Genomic DNA, 17138 nt, shown 5'->3' with positions numbered 1-17138 from the left:
GTCACAATTTTTAGTAAAGATGGTAAAAAAAATGAAAATAAACAACAGAATCAACAAAGCTGGTATGATAGGAAGTCAACTGAATAAATTTATATGGAGTAAGAGAGAAATTAGTCAAAACACTAAATTAGCTGTATACAAAACAGTGCGCAAACTAATTTTTACTTATGGATCTGAGAACAGGATCAAAGTAAAACATTTGACCAAAGACTAGAGACTGCAGATATGAGAGTCCTGAGAAAGATAGGGGCATGAGCAGATGGCATCAATGGCAATATCGTACTAAAAACGAGGATATTAGGAAAGAACTTGACATTGTCAGCATCCAGGAATGTGTTAGTTAGCAGGATTAATCTCAGGTGGTATGGTCACTTAAACAAAATGGGTGATGAAAGATTAGCAAAAAAAGTGTTCTCTGCCAGGTTGGCAGAAAAAAGACCCAGAGTAAGACCAAGATATAGGTGAATTGATATGGTAAAAAGTGCCTTAGAAGATAGAAATATAAGATCTGATATGTCAAGACAGACTGATTTGGAGGAAAATTGTAGACAGCAAGTTAGTAATGATGTAAATTTTTCATGTAGTACTACCATATCCTGTACACCACTTGAGGGTATATGGCAGGAATTTGATGATGATGATATAATTTCTTGGTAAATTCACCAGATTTTTCCATGTATAAGACGAACCATACTTTTTCAAACCCAAAATTAAGAAATCAATATTTTAAACATCTCCACTGTCTAATAATACACTCAGTGGGAGGAGGTCCAAACTCTCCCCAAAACTTTATTTCCATGTTTTTTTGCATAATTGATGACTTTTAACTTGAATTTTGAAGAATATGACAATCGTTTTTTATTTTCAGACATTTTTATGGGCTAGTGCTCAAAATATTGTTAATGCATTAACTTACCCCACCAATGAGTTGCAGATGTATGAATGCTTTCAGAGTTCTGATTGATTTATTTAGAAGCAGCCATTAATGACGTCAATCGACAGAGTTAACAAAGGCTAGTGAGTGGCAGAAGCCTGTTTGCGGAGACAAGGTACCAGCAGTTTCATCATGGCAACTGTGGGTCTCTTAACTGTTCTCCCCCACCCCTTGTGTATAAGATGACCCCCAATTTATGGTCTAAAAATTTTAGAAAAAAGTATCGTCTTATACACGGAAAAATATGGTAATTTATAGTATAACCAAGTGGAAAAACTTCCAAGCGCTATCTCTAATCCAGAGTAATTTAATAATAAGTTGTGACACCTTTTGGCTACTCGTATATGAAAATATAACTTCTGCATTACTTCGACCTTAGTATCACTTCTGGTCTGGCTCCCACCGACGAGATCTTGGTTTTCAACAAGTAATTTGGCTTCTTTCATTTGCTTTTCACTTGGATTTTAGTTACTGGTGCTAGTGGGGACTAAATCACCACTAGCACAGTTTTTTTTTTAATTTTTTAAATAAATATTAGGATTGCTGGTAATGAAGTTAATATCTGCATTATAGGATTACTTTTGGTGGTATTATGTTTGCCATTTTATAGTAGCTCAAATAAAGCATTTGTTGATGGTGTAGAATTATATCTGTATCACTGGATTATTTAATTCTCAGTCTTACGACTGAAAGGTTTTTTTTTCCGTCTTATATTCAAATGCAGAGGTTATAAGTCTTTTCCCCACCTGAGATAATGGTACCAATTCCTGCAAGGGTGCGAACTCTAGGAATTGAAATTCCCTGATGTGAATAAGCAAGATGAGTAACTAAGGTTTTAAAAGGGATGGTCAGCGCAAATAAGATTTATTCTTTCACCCCTTACGGTGGAGGGAAATATTTAATTGTAGTTAAAGATGTAGAAACAAGGGACAAACTCTTACAGGGTTTTACTTTCGAAGGTAGCACAGTGATTCCTGTAATGGTCAGGAGCCAGGTAAAAACAGTAAAAGAAAGATTTCCAATGGAATATATAGAGAACAGTAAGGAAATTCTTATACAGACATTTTTGAAATGGGGAAAAATTAGTAATATACGAATGGGCTTATCAGGTGAAGATCCAAATTGGTTTTCTGGTAATGTCACCTTCACAATGAATATGAAGACACCCGTACCAAATTTTGTCAACATCGATACAACCCAAGTAATGGTAAACTATCCCAGAGTACAACAGCAGTGCCTGCGTTGTGGTTCGTATGATCACGTAGGTGGTAACTGCCCTAAATCTAAATGCTTCAACTGCATGGAGATCAGACATATTGCTAATCAATGTCTCAAACCGTGTCAAAAATGAGAAAGTTCTGAACACCGCATTAATACCTTTCTTATTAGAACTTTCGCCAAAAGAGTGGAAGCATTGGTAGAGCCAATTGGTAGAATACCGTATATATCAGAGAGACTTAATGAAGAGTTCCTGGATCTTCCAATTCAGATGACGCTTTTAAACAAACCACGCTTGGTAAAATCACAAAAAGTGCACAACCAAATCAGCTAGAAATTAGCTCTAAAATTCCAGAACTGCAGGAGCCACTTTTCCAGTCAAATACTGTTGGAAATTACCAATAATGAACCTAGTGTAACAACTGAACAGGTACAAAACGAAATGCAAATCATGAAACCGTTCCACAAGGAGAAACTGGAGAAGAAACAGAAAAGCAAGCAAGACAACTGAAAAAACTGAATATGCAGACAAGATCATCAAAAAGGAAAGATGAATTAATAAAAAAAATTAAGGATAAACAAAAAAGAAGAACTACATCTAAAAGAAAAAGAAATAATAAAAAATATAAAGATGGAGAAGGCTGTGGATCATCAAATGAAACTCTTCAGGCTCAGAAGAGTGTATGAATTATGAAGAACCAACTCATGATAATAAAGGGAAAACGAGAGATACAATTAAAGAAAATATAATAAAGTTTACTGATTCAAAGTTTTCTCAGTACAATTATCATCTACGTGAAAAGAAAATAACTAGTGACCAAATCAAGAACAACAGGCATGAAATTGAAATAATGAAAAGCAACTGTAAAAAACTTGAAAACAGTTTAAAAGAAGCAGGCTACACAATTGCTCCTTCACAGATTGAAGACTTCATTGGGTTCATCCAAAATTTAGAAGTTAAAGACATACCAGTGACACTTTATTAATCACAGCATCTCTTTTCTGCATTGCCTCATTAAATGTACAAGGATTCCACAGGCAAATTAAACAAGAAACTATATGGAAACTTATGCTACGCTAATATCAGGTTTTTGTTTCTTTAAGAAATATACTTTTGAAAATATAAAGATATAAAAAGTTTAACAGATAGATATCTACTTCTTTCTTATTGGAACTTTGAAAAAAGAACTCATGTTCCAGCCCTGTTAAATCTGAAGATTTAACAGGGCTGGAATAGGAGTTCTTATTCTTGCCCCCTTCCTTGGGTCATTCTGTAATATCCAAAGGGATGCAGAAAGGAGAATCTTGGCAATAGACTGGAAATATTGTGGATGTGTAATAAGGTTCATAAATGTTTATGCTCCATTAAATGGAACAGTTAGACTAAAATTCTTCCAGGAATTGGAGCCATATTTATATGGTGCCCACTACATCATAGGAGCTGAAGACTGGAATTGTATTGAAAAACCCCACATTAGACAAAATAGGAGGACACCCCAGGAATGAAAAAGTGGGATATGCACAGTTAAAAACATATCTCGACAACACTCAGCTAGTAGACATACGGAGAGGATTTGCAATCCTAATCTCCAGGCATACACATATATGAATCAAGGTATTGGTACTCGTATTGATCGAATTTATATCTCTTCTTCCCTTATAAATAGGATAATTCAAATAAAACATCTTGACATCAACATGTCAGATCATAATCCAGTTCTACTTAAGTCCCACTGCATGGAAAAAATAGAAATCTCTTCTGGACCATGGAGACTTCCACCAGATTTTCTGTTGATCTTTTCAACTACATTCTAAACTCTCTGTTCATAATGTTAATAATGTTACCTGGAATTGGGATATGTGGTTAAAATTCAAACAAGCAGTAAAGCAGAATATGATGGAATGGGGGAAAGGAAAAGGCTTTCCTCAAAAGGAAAAAGTTGAAAGACCTGTATACAGAGAAAAGCTGGTTCATAACAAACTATTGCAATGGTATAGAATGTAACAACATCATTACAAACATTAACATAGAGATAGAAGTGGAAAGGCAGAAACAAGTAGAAGAAAGAAATTTTAAGATAAGAATACAGCAGCACTTAGCAGATAACCCTTCAGCTGTATTCTTCAATAGACAATTCACTAAATTTTGCAAAGAAAGGATTATCACTCAAATCTGCATTGATGGAGAAGACATGTCTACCACTCAAGACATCCTTGATTCCTTTCACAAACACTACAAAAATCTGTTTGAAGACAATAGTACTGTTGGAAATTATAACATTAATGGCTTTCCAGTTCATATCCAAGATGGGCTTGACAGGCCCATTGCAGCATCTGAAGTTACCACAGCCTATAAAGAATGCCAGACAAGAAAATCCCCAGGACCTGATGGTCTAATTCTTAAAAAATTGCAATACAGCTTCTAAAATCCATAAAATATGCAGACTAATCACACATGTGCAGATCTTCTCTGAAACTACTTGGGTTTTCATATTCCCCTATTTGGAGTTAATGATTATAAAATGTCCAAAAGCTGAGATTGTTCCTGAATACTACAACACTCTGTGCTTAACTCTAAGACTGCTAAAACACTCTGGAATTGACATTCTTTCCATTAAAAAAGTAAAATTTGGTATAAAGAAATCTTTATTCTCTTTTGCTGCAAATTTTCACAGTTGGGTACTGACAACAATATTTTGTTTCATAACTCAACAAAATTCCAAGGACACCCTAACAGGAGGGATCTTGCTTGGAGAATTGCATATGGCCGCCTTCCAGTCAATACCATCAAATGGAGGTACTTTAACATCGGAGATCCAATCTGTGACATCTGTTATAGATTGGAAACAGTAGAACATGCATTCTACAGCTGCCCTCTTGCCCTCCATATTTGGAACAGATTATGTAATGTGTTGAGCATTCCATTACTTACAACAGAACAGGTTCATTTTTTGCAATATCCACCACCTGTCAGCAATGGGAAGAGAATTTTGCTTTTTATAATTAACACATTCGCTGCCACGCTACTTTGGCATAGTCTGTTCCCGTGCGCCGAGCAATTTCACTTCTTCAAGGTCAGTACGGTAATCTCGTTGCCGGCAGTAAGCGTCATACAAGTATACTCGTAGTTGGCTTGTGCAGAGCATATACCATCTATGAGAATACACAGTTTTCATGCTAGCTCCACAAGCCAAGCATTTTCACTTCTTCAAGGTCAGTACAGTAATCTCGTTGCTGGCGGTAAGCGTCATACAAGTATACTCGTAGCTGGCTTGTGTGGCTGGTTTACCAACTACGAGTATACTCGTAGTTGGCAGCGAACGTGTTAACAAATTAAAATACCATTTATGGAAGATTAGAAAGAAACATGGATTTGAAAACCAGCAAACATCCAAGTGATTTATAATATTGTATTATACAAATTTTATCATTCAGTCTGATGATTTTCGTATTTAGAAAGAAGCATTCTAAGAGATATCAAATTTATGACTAGATGGTGTAGACCACCCACATTATGCAATATTCATCAGGAAGAGATAAAATTCTGTCTATTCTTGCTATGAGAGGTTTTTTAAATAGTTCCATCCTCTTAATTCAATGTGGTCTTATAGTCAATTGCATTGATGACTGGAGAGCAATCCAAGGAAGAGAAGGCCAATAACTCAAGCCAATTAACTCAGATGGGGTTAATTAACCTAGACATGTTTGCACTTCAGTTTCAATTGGTCTTCTGGTTTTTGGTTGTTCATCTATATGAGATTGGTGAAAAAGGAAAACTGATAGACTTTGCTGTATGATGATATAAAAGAGCTGAGGCCTTTTCTCTATCTGTCATGCTATCTATCTGTCTTTTCTTTCTCCTAATACTATCAGGCTCTCTTGTGCCCCTATACACACTACTCTAAGCCTATGATGAGCAACCCTTTACTTTTTCACCTCAATAAAGGTCGAAACCAGTCTGGGTAGTAATCCTTCCCATAATGCATAGCATCATACATGTCTGTGAGGATATGTACTTTGCATTATGGGATGCTAAGACAAGTGACGTGAAGTCGTTAGCTTCTATATACGAGTTGCCCCAGTCCTGCAAATACTTCAGGGGCAAAACGAAATATATAATTTCTTGGTATATTTAATTTATAGTATAACCGAGTGGAAAAACTTCGAATGACTATTAATAGACTTTTCCATCATTGTTTAGAAATGAGGAAAGTGAATGCAATAAGATAACTTAGTAATAAAATGAATACCACAATTATTTAACAGACCTGCACATAATCAGAAGACAAACTGAGGAATGTCCAATTTAGAAATGTGCCGTTGTATTGTATTTAATTATTTATATATTCACATCATTGAATTGATGCAACAAAGAATTTTATTCACTCATCTCCAAGTAAAAATTCTCCTTCTCATTTCCTCTTGATCATTGTACCTTTATATATATATATATATATATATATATATATATATATATATATATATATATATATATATATATATATATATATATATATATATATATATATATACTTTATATTTGCCAGCAAAGGTTGGTTGATTGGTAGAGCCTCTGCTACTAATGGCTCAGTTAAGTAAGTTTGCGTGCAGTTAGTAGTTGGAAGGGGACCAATCGTTCGATGCTGTTGGCACACTCTCCCTCAATGAGGCTTTGGACTCCCTGGAGGTGTCTAATAATAATAATATAACTCCCAGGAAGAGCTACCTTCTTCTCTACTTGCACTTTTTAATAATCTTCCTCCATATTAATTTGTAAAGTTACCTAATCAAATTAAATTATTATTATTATTATACAGGTATCTCCACGGTGTCAGAAAACTCATCGTGGAAGACTGGCACTAACCTTTATGCACAATACCTATCATAACTCTCCTTAAATTCATTCGCTGTCAGGGCACTCAAACTAATTCTGGTAATCTATCAGACTCACCTAACACTTTCCAAGTAAAATATCTAGTCTGCACATCCTTATTAATCACATTCTCACACAACTTCCAAGGGTGACTTTAAGTTCTCTCTCAATTCGTCATGTATTGAAAATCCATTGTGTCGATCTTATAATGAGGATTCCTTTAATAACTTACAAGTTTCTATCATATCCCCATTTCTGCCTCTCAACTAAATGTTGCAATCCACACACCTTCAACCTATCCTCATAGGGAGCATTCCACAAATCTGTCACAGCTTAGTCACTCATCTCTGAATTTTCTCTCCACCACCTCCTGATCCCCAAGAAACTCAGGTGACCAAATCTGTGCACAATAGTCAATTGTAAATAGAGGGATAATAACCTCCAAATCTTTACTTGTTAATGTGTTTTTCAACATCCAAGTAATCCTTTAAGCTATTTTACCAACTTCTGCAATATGCCCTCTGAACTTCAACACTCTGTCTAACATTACCCTCAAGTCCCAATTCAATTTCCTGGAATCCAGTGCCATGAATGTGATGTACAGTATGCAACCTTTTCAACTTGAAGTTCATAACCTTACATTTTGCAACATTAAATTGACAATTATTATCCTTTGCCCACAATGCCAATTTATTTAAATCATCCTGCATGATATCCACTTTACCTTGATTCAATTACTGCCCTCTACAGTTTTGCATCATCAGCAAACAACTGAATATTCTCCCTTAAATCCTTCCCAATATCATTAATATACAAATTAAAGAGTAATGATCCCAGTATAGACCCTGAAGCACTCCACTTATATTATATGATAGAAATCCTTTCCTTCATGGGATGTGATAGAAATGTTTCTATCTCATCCCATCTTCTCTGCCTATACAGTATAGAGAAAAAACAAAAATCTCACCAACTTAGTCCTGACAGCATTATTTTAATTGATATTAGGACCAGGGGAATCTTTCATATCCAGATTAGACAAGGTTCTCGATTTTTGTGTTGCATAAAATCAAAAGAGACAATGAATGATGCATGTTGGGAGTTCTATGAGAGTATTTATTTATAACTATTTGCAAAAACTGGAAATAAAGCAAAAGATTTCAAATCCAAATGATTGTGACAAAGAAATTCATTCCGTCATTTCAAAATTTTATCAATCTCGAATCTTCATAGCTGATATAACAAAAAACAAAATATGCCACTACTAGGAAATGAAATGGATATCATACAAGTATAAATGGAATACTAGTTATTGAATTACACTGATACCAATAGCAAATGCTTATTTAAAAAAAAAAAAAAAAACCTTCTGGTTGCCTTCTGTTTGGTTGTAAATTAAGAATATTCATTTTGCTGAAGTAATATTGCACTGAATTTACATTGGATCTGTAACCAGAATTGTTGAAAAATAAACTTCAAAATACAACATGCAGTAAAGAATTGCAAAAAAAATATATTTTTGCTAAAGAAAAATCATATTTATTTCTTTTTATTTAAAAAGAAGAGTGGAGTTTGTTTCAGTAAAGGTGGACCATTATGAATTTATATTCCTTAGTTTGCATTTTATATTCAAACTGCATAGCTTGCTGTCTAGCAAGCTACAATCATTCTGTAGAAAATGAAATTGTTCTTTTAAATGGAATTTTATGCTTTTATTCCTTAAACTTCCAAACTGCAACTTTAAAAAAATAAAATAAAATAAAAAAAAAACAATATGAAATATTAACTTATAACAAATCTGATAAATATCCATTCAGATGAGGTCAGATGAAGTTATAACTCACAGTTCTCAAAATATAAAAAAAGGATTAAAAAATGTACCTCTTTAAGCTTGTTAGTCACCCACTCCTTTATTTTTGCAGCTTTTGCTTCTACTTGCTTTGCATCACTGATTCTGAGTTTTTTCTGTGAAGTTCATACAGAAATTGATGATTATTTCCTTTAAGTAAATGGAAAATAATTCAATACAGTAATGCATAAAACCAATTAAACAATTGTTTAAATGGTTTTATGCATTTCATCTTAAACTTATTGTATATAACATAAATCATATGAAAGAATGATCATACCAGCTTACCAAATTTCCATACGCATTAAAAAAATCACATGGGGAAAAAACAGCAATTCCAATCTAGGTGGTTGAGTGCAGTAATAAAAGGGGACAGTATGTTCAGTTTCACAACAGAAAAAGAGAGAGAGAAAGAGAGAAGGATTTAAAAAAATAGAGTAGGATTTTGCAAAGTCATTTGACAAACTGCAGTATGATAAATTGTATACAAGTATTGGGTGGCTGGGAGAAAGGGAGGGGGGGGACAGAACGAATAACAGATTATTAAGATAAACAGAAAACTGAATACTTGAGTAATAATTATATCAAACTATATTTAAATTTATCAAGTTATGGTTAGGGGACAGGTGGGTTAATGAGAGTTCTTTTGAGGCAGTCGGTTGTAAGATTGAGTCTAATAATTACTTAACCTGCACTAATTATGTTAATTGGCTGATGCATGTCTTCCATATCATCCCTGGAACCCACTGAGCAGTAGTAGCAGCCAACCATATATTATGTCTTATTGGATTCAATAAGACAAAATATATTGTTGGCTAAATAACACTTCGACTATGGAGAATAAGACAAAATAAAACTTCGACTATGGAGATATAGATTGGAAGGAGGAAAGGTCACATGGTAAGAAGGAAATGGAATTTATATTACCTACTAAGAGAGAATTTACTTCAGGCAGCATGTGATGGAAAAACTCGGCACATGAGAGTATTGGATTTGGTCACAAAATCAAGGACCAAAGCAGCCAGGAAAGGGAGTCAAACCTGTAAGGGGTTGGTGTTAGTAGTACATGGGAGGTGAGGAAACCTATTTACTTAGGGGAAGCAATATCAGATTGTATACTAAAGGTCATTATCATCAAATTCCTGCCATGTATCCTCAAGGGTACAGGATATGATAGTACTACATGAAAAATTTACATCATTACTAACTTCCAATCTACAATTTTCCTCCAAATCAGTCTGTTACTTGTCAAGGCTCCAACATTATCAGATCTCATATTTCCATCATCTAAGGCACTTTGTACCATATCAATCCACCTACTGTATATCTTGGTCTTCCTCTGGGTCGTTTTCCTGCCAACCTGGCAGAGAACACTTGTTTTGCTAATCTTTCCTCGCCCATTCTGTTTAAGTGACCATACCACCTGAGATTAGCTAAAGCATTAGCTAAAACTATGCTAAAGCATTCCAGGAATATACTAAAGGTCAGGATTGTTAATCAGGCAGGATAATGTTAGATGGATGAACAGTAGCATTAAACAGTAGCTAAAAAAAAAGTCTTCAATTTTGTAGAGGGTATATTAGTATTATTAACATCTGACCTCCATGGAGTCAGAGACTCATTGTGGGAGATGCATGTACCTCCCATGATGAGTAGCAGCATCACACACATAATTCATCCAACCATGCTTTAAACTGATTTAATGTGTCCCCATTCACCAACCACTCTCTCTCTCTGTGCAAAGAACTTGTTCCTCAGTCCACTGCACACACCCTTCTTATAGAGTTTCCAGGGATGGCTTCTTATTCTAGCCAAGAAATTTCTATGAAAAATTTGTCCCAATTTCTGCCTCTCAACTAAACATTGCAACCCACACAACTTCAACCTATCCTCAAAGGAAGCATTTTATAAATCTATCACCAGCTTGGTCACTCATCTCTGAATCCTCTCAGCCACCTCCTTATTCCTGAGAAATCCAGGTGATCAAATCTGGGCACAGTAGGCAACTGTATATACAGAGGGATAATAACCTCCCCATCGTGACTTGTTAATGTGTTTTTCAACATCCAAGTAATCTTTTGAGCTATTTTACTTGAGGCTGAATGTGTTGGATGGAACTCAGGGCATAAGGGTATTGGATCTGGTCACAGGATTAGAAGAGTCATCCATAACCAAGGCAGCTACGTTGCCTCTAATCGAGGAGCATGTTCATGCAGTCTTGACTTGGGAGGTTGCAAAAACATGGAGAAATATGAATTCCACTCGCCTGTAAAGAACCTTCTCCTCACTCCTTTGCACACACCCTTCATGTACAGTATAATAAATTTAGTTTAATCCTTTATCCAAGTGTGAGCAAACAAAGTTTGCGCAGAGATGTGTTTTGCATTATGGGAGATACTGAGATAGGAGTGTTGGTAGCTTGCTCCACCATTGCAAGGAGTGCCCTAGTGTTGTACCACCTTACCCCAGTCCTGAAGATACCTTCAGGCACAAACTTTGTTTGCTCACACTTGGATAAAGGATTAAACTAAATTTATTATACTCTAACCAAGTGAAAAATAAACTTTCAACTTCATGTACAGTTTCCAGGAATGGCTTCTTATTCTACTCCTCTCACATTCTATGAAACATTTCTTCCATATCAACATGATAACAACCCTAACTAACTTATATGTCTCAATCACATCCCCTCTCAACATCCTATTCACGAACCTTTGCAATTTAGATTGTTTCAATGTCTTCATACTCCACATTCCAAAGACCACTGACCAGCTTAGTGAATCTGCTCTGGAACCTTTCTAACATATTCTTATCACCATGAAATCCTGGTAATCAAATCTGTGCACAATAATCCATATGATGCCTAATCAAAGCCTTATACGATGGAATCATAACCTCTTTATTTCTACACATCAAAGTCCTCAGCATGATTGTCATTATCTGATGTGATGATATCATAATTTTTACAATGTGGGGTACTGAATTTCATCTCCTTATCTACCATCACTCCCAGATCTCTCATCTCTTATACCTAGTTTAAAGTTTCCCCACCAAGTGTATACTTTAGGGTCTGAATTATAATAATAATATTTTATAAACTTGTTTAATCTTTTATGATTTAGTTTTGTTTGGCATCGGAATACCATTAAAATTAAAATAAGTTGTATCTAAACCTTCAGCCTGTCCTTATAGGGAGCACTCCACAGACTTGTCACAATTTTGGTCACTTGCCTCTGATCATCTGCAACATATCTAAATAACCATGGCTACAAAATCAGTTCACAGTAGTGAACTTATCATCCTCCTTATCATTACCTGACACTGCATTCTTCAGCATCCAAGTGATCCAGTGAGCTATTCTGCAATGCTCGTAGTACGTCCTCTGAACTTCAATTCCCTGTCCATCACTCCCAAATCTATGCCTTATTAATTTCTTGCAGTCCAGTTTCAAACAAATTAATACACAGTTTGGAATTTTTTTATCTCAAAGCACATAAAGCAGCATATCTTCACTCTATGTCATATCAACTAAGAACCATTATCTTTTGTCCACTCTGTCAGCCTATTCAAATCACTTTCAGGATCTCTACATCACTTATTAATTATTTTTTTAATTAGTTTTGCATAATCAGCAACAATTGAATATTCCCAACCTGTGAAATCATTTCCTGTACCATTTTAATGAAAAATTAGATAACATCCCATGCTCAGAGTCCTGGAACACTACTAGTCACCTGCCCTCTCTAAAATTCTACTCCACTATATCATACTTCTCTTTGGTGTCTGTTCATCAGGCATCTTCTTATTCATATCACAAGCTTCGTATCCATCCCTATTTGCTCCAATTTATGTAACAGATTTCCATGTGATATTGTGATGGCTTTTGCATAGTCCAGCAATATCATTGTGAAGCCATTTCCTTTATACAAATCAACTGACAGTTTCTATAGTAATGTAGAAACTCTGAGAAAGTCTGGATTAAAGTGACTAAGGCAATATAAGGAGTCTTCATCATCATCAGTTTTCGTTTGTACTCTCAAGGGGAGTGTATAGGATACTTTGACAGAATTGAATGATTAAGTTTACATTATTACTAATCTATTATCAACAATCTTCCTCCAAATTAGGATATTACTTGTCAGCACTCCAGTACTGTCATATCTGTATTCCAGGATACTTCTGACTGAATCAATTTAACTAGATCTTCGGCTGCCTCTGGATCTTTTTCCGTACCATTTTGTCTTCGAACACCTGTTTTGATGAGCTTTTCTCTCCCATTCTATTTAAGTAACCATACCACCTAAGATTAGCTCTTCTCACACATTCCAGAATGCTAACAATATCAAGTTCTTTCCTAATATCTTCATTTAAAATATGATTCACCCACCGATGCCATCTATTCATTTACCTGACTTTTATCTCAGAACTCTCATATCAGTAGAGTCTCTGATCAAAGGATTTATTTCTAACCCAACTTTCAAGTCCATGACTTAAAACTGGATTGAGCATTGTCTTGTGTACTACTAGTTTAGTGTTTTGGCTGATTTCTGTCTCTTATTCTATATAAATGTATTCAACTGGATCCTCACCACACCAGCTTTTCATCTTTTGTCTATTTCTATATTTAGTTTGCCATCTTTACTAAAAACCATGTCTAAATAACTGAAATATTTCACTTGTTCTATAGGTTCTCCATTGAGGATGCAGTTCAAGTTTTCTATGTTTCTGCCTATTTTCATAGTTTTATCTTATTATTGCTGATTTTCATACTGAATGTTACATCCATTCTTACATTTATTATTCATTAATTTAGTTATAAAATCCTGAACATTTACACTGCAACACTTACTTGTATTTAGGAGCATAACATCACCTGCATAAAGCAAAGAGCTAAGTCTGATATCTCCGATTCTAATATAAAGCTTAACGCCACTTTCTTTTCTAATGCAATCCACATAGATGTTGAATAAGAGTGGAGATAGTGTGCATCCTTATCTTACACCCTTATTTTACATCGAAACCCTCTTCCTGTATTTCCTTCACTGCTGACTAATTATTCTAATTGCTGACTTACAACTTAAATAGTTGCTCTGTATAATGTTCCATTTACCCCATACAATTGTAGCATTTTGAAAAGATTTTCTCTTGACACCTTGTTGTATGCTATTCCAAGATATATAAAACTTAATACAGATACTTGTTATAGTCCCACAATTTTCAAACTATTTGCAGTAAAGTGAAAATCTGATCTTGACAACCTCTACTAACCCCTATTTAATTGAAATTCAGCTTGTTCTTCTCCAAATTTTCCTTTTACAATTTTTGTTAACCTTTTCAATATGTATGCTTGTTATCTGAAACACTTAGTAGAGAAATTCCTCCATAATTCTTGCATTCAATGTTATTCTCCTGTCTGCAAATGGGAATTATGAGAGCATTACTCCAATCATCTGGAATTTGACCTTCTGATTAGGCCTTCTGAATTATGCAGTACACTGCAAAACGTTTGACCTCCATACATTTGAATGTCTCTCTCTCAATCCTACCTGCTATCTCAACATGGTGGGACAGTGAACGGGAAATATGAGTGATGTGTATGTCAGTAACGTAAACCACCAGATGGGCCACCCTAGGTATAAAGGCTACATCAACATGCCTGATTAAAGTAAGGAGGATCAACAAGTAGGGTTAGCAACAGCTTACATGATGTAAAAATTAAGCATTCATAGAAACAATACAAGATGCAGCCAGATTGTCCCCCTGGATGTGACCAGGAAAAAACAGAAAAGGCCCTGGAAATGAAACACATTAACCATTAACTGGAAGCTGAACATTAATTCCTTAAATCAAAAACAACAATAAAAAATGAAACTGGATGAGCAAAATATAAAAATAGCTCGCATATCAGAAACAAAAAGAAATAACTATCACATTTTTTTTTTATTCAGTGGAATCTGTAGTGTAGGAATAATAATTCATGAAGATTTTAAAAATGAAATAAAAGAATGGTACTACATAACTGAAAGAATACTAAGAATAAAAATAAAATTGCAAAATAAAACTCTAAATATAATCAGTGCCTATAGCCTTGAAGAATGAAAACTGAAACTGAAGAAATTTCTGTAAAAATAGAGAAAACTTTTTCTGTCCAAAAAGAAACTGAACTTTTGATAGAAAATAAAACACAGGCCAATTATAATTATTCAAATCATTTATTTCAATCAATATACTCTCCCTCAGCATTGATACAGCATTCGGCACGATCAATTAATTCGTTAAATGAGTTTTTTATATCGGTTTTTGGGATACTGTTGAGGGTCATGGTTACTGCCTCTTGAATGTTTTCAATGGTGTCGTATTGCTTTCCTTTCATTGGCAAATGAAGTCGGGGTAAGAGAAAGAAGTCAGGGTGCTAAATCAGTTGAATACGGCAAGTGATCCAACATACAAACTTGGTTTTTGCTCAAAATCTGTCTCACAATGTTCGAACGATGAGATGGTGCATTATCCTATTTATTCTAATCTATCCTGGTTATTCTAAACAACTGGATTATGACTTTTACAGAGCAGAGAAACAAGTATGAAGAATGATCCAAAGTCAACAAAAAGAAATTTGTGAATAAATAAATATACTACTCATAGAAAGAAGACAATGGGAAAACTATTTCACCAAATTATATGAAGGCAAAGAAGAAATAAAAATGTTTGAAATACTATAGCCAGAAAACACAGATGAAATTGAAATAAATAATAATTTAATATAATCAGTCATGTCAAAATAGAGAAATGGGAAATCACCCAGAACTGATGGAATTTATGATCAAATGTTAATATATGGAAGTAAAGAAATTATTGAAAATGTGAAAAATTGAATTAAATATCTCTTTGAGAAAAGACAAATTCCCAAAGAATGGAGAATGAATATTACTATACCAATATTTTAAAAGACAACAAAATCTGAACCCAAAATCTATCAAGGAATAAACTTATTGTATACTTTTCTACAAATATGTACAAGAATTATCAAAGATAAATCAGAATCAAGACTAAATCATAATGATGAGCAACAAGGATTCCATGAAGGATGATCATGTACTAATGCTACATTTGTTATAAAGTAAATAAGAGAAAAAGAAACAGATTTTAACAAACCGATATTTATCTGTTTCGTTGACATAGAGAAAGCTTTCAACAGAATCAAATTAAAGGATGTCATGAACGTACTAGCATTAAGAAAGATACCACTGCAAATCATAGAAATAATCAAAGATATATACACAAAAACTGAATTCATAATAAGATATCACAAAAATACACAAATAATTCCTAAAAAGAAAGTTATCAGATAATGTGATTCTTCAATTCCATTTTTATTTAACAAATAACAGAATTTAAGAAACAGAAATTAAATGGAATAAAAATTAAAAAAGAAATATTTAATTTGGTTGGATATATAGATGATATAACATTACTTGCAGAAAAAGAAGACGACCTCCAAAAGCAACTAATCAAACAGCTATGCAGTAGCATTAACATGCAAATATGGAGAGTGACTGGTGAGTGGTGAATTGCATGAAAACATGGTGAATGCAATAAACATGAATGGATTTAAGGCAAAGTTCAATGAACTTTATGCATGACAGAGTATGAATCTCTGTTGATAAGTCATTGACTACATGGATGTTAATAATATCAACAGAGAAATTTTAAAAAAATGGTAATTACCAATTACACCAATCAGATGTAAATTATAACTAAATGGGAAAATACTGGAACAAGTAATGAAATTTACATACCTAGGAATAACTGTAAACAGTTATTTACAGTTATTCCTAGGTATGTAAACAGTAAAAAATATAACCCGTGATGAAGTAAAAAAGCGACAATCTCTGAAGGTAAATAAAATATCAGGGTGTTTATATTCAGCTATATGGAAAAATAAATAACAAAAGAAACAGAAGTAAGAATATATAACTCAGTTGCCCAACCAATACTGATGAATGCATGTGAAACAAGAATAGAAGCATCAAAGATACAAAAGATAAATACAACATGAGAAATGAAAACATAAAGAAAAATAGTCAATCAAACAAAATTTACTAAATTAAGAAATGAAAAGATTTACGAAAAATTTCAAATTATAACCCATAAATACATGGATAAAAGATATCAGAATTATTATTATTATCATTATTATTATCTGACCTCCATGGAGTCAAACGATTCATCACAGAAGATCTATACTCTCTCATGACAAAAGATCAAGC

General features: G+C 34.1%; 1 protein-coding gene across 1 annotated transcript in view; it reads right to left on the bottom strand.

Moving 5' to 3' along the window:
- The window catches only part of LOC150100532 (uncharacterized protein CG43867-like), a 552783-nt gene that overhangs the window by 492430 nt on the left and 43215 nt on the right, over positions 1–17138 (bottom strand). Inside the window, exon 3 of the mRNA XM_090402673.1 lies at positions 8904–8987. Within this exon, the coding sequence (XP_090258799.1) occupies positions 8904–8987 (84 nt within the window). The remainder of the gene's footprint in view (positions 1–8903; positions 8988–17138) is intronic.

Source organism: Typopeltis vanoorti, chromosome 13, assembly GCF_054136105.1.
Source record: "Typopeltis vanoorti isolate ZY-2024b chromosome 13, IOZ_Tvanoo_1.0, whole genome shotgun sequence".
NCBI lineage: Eukaryota > Metazoa > Arthropoda > Arachnida > Uropygi > Thelyphonidae > Typopeltis > Typopeltis vanoorti.
Note: the sequence above shows the minus strand (reverse complement) of the source record. Positions and strands in the feature narration are given on the sequence as shown.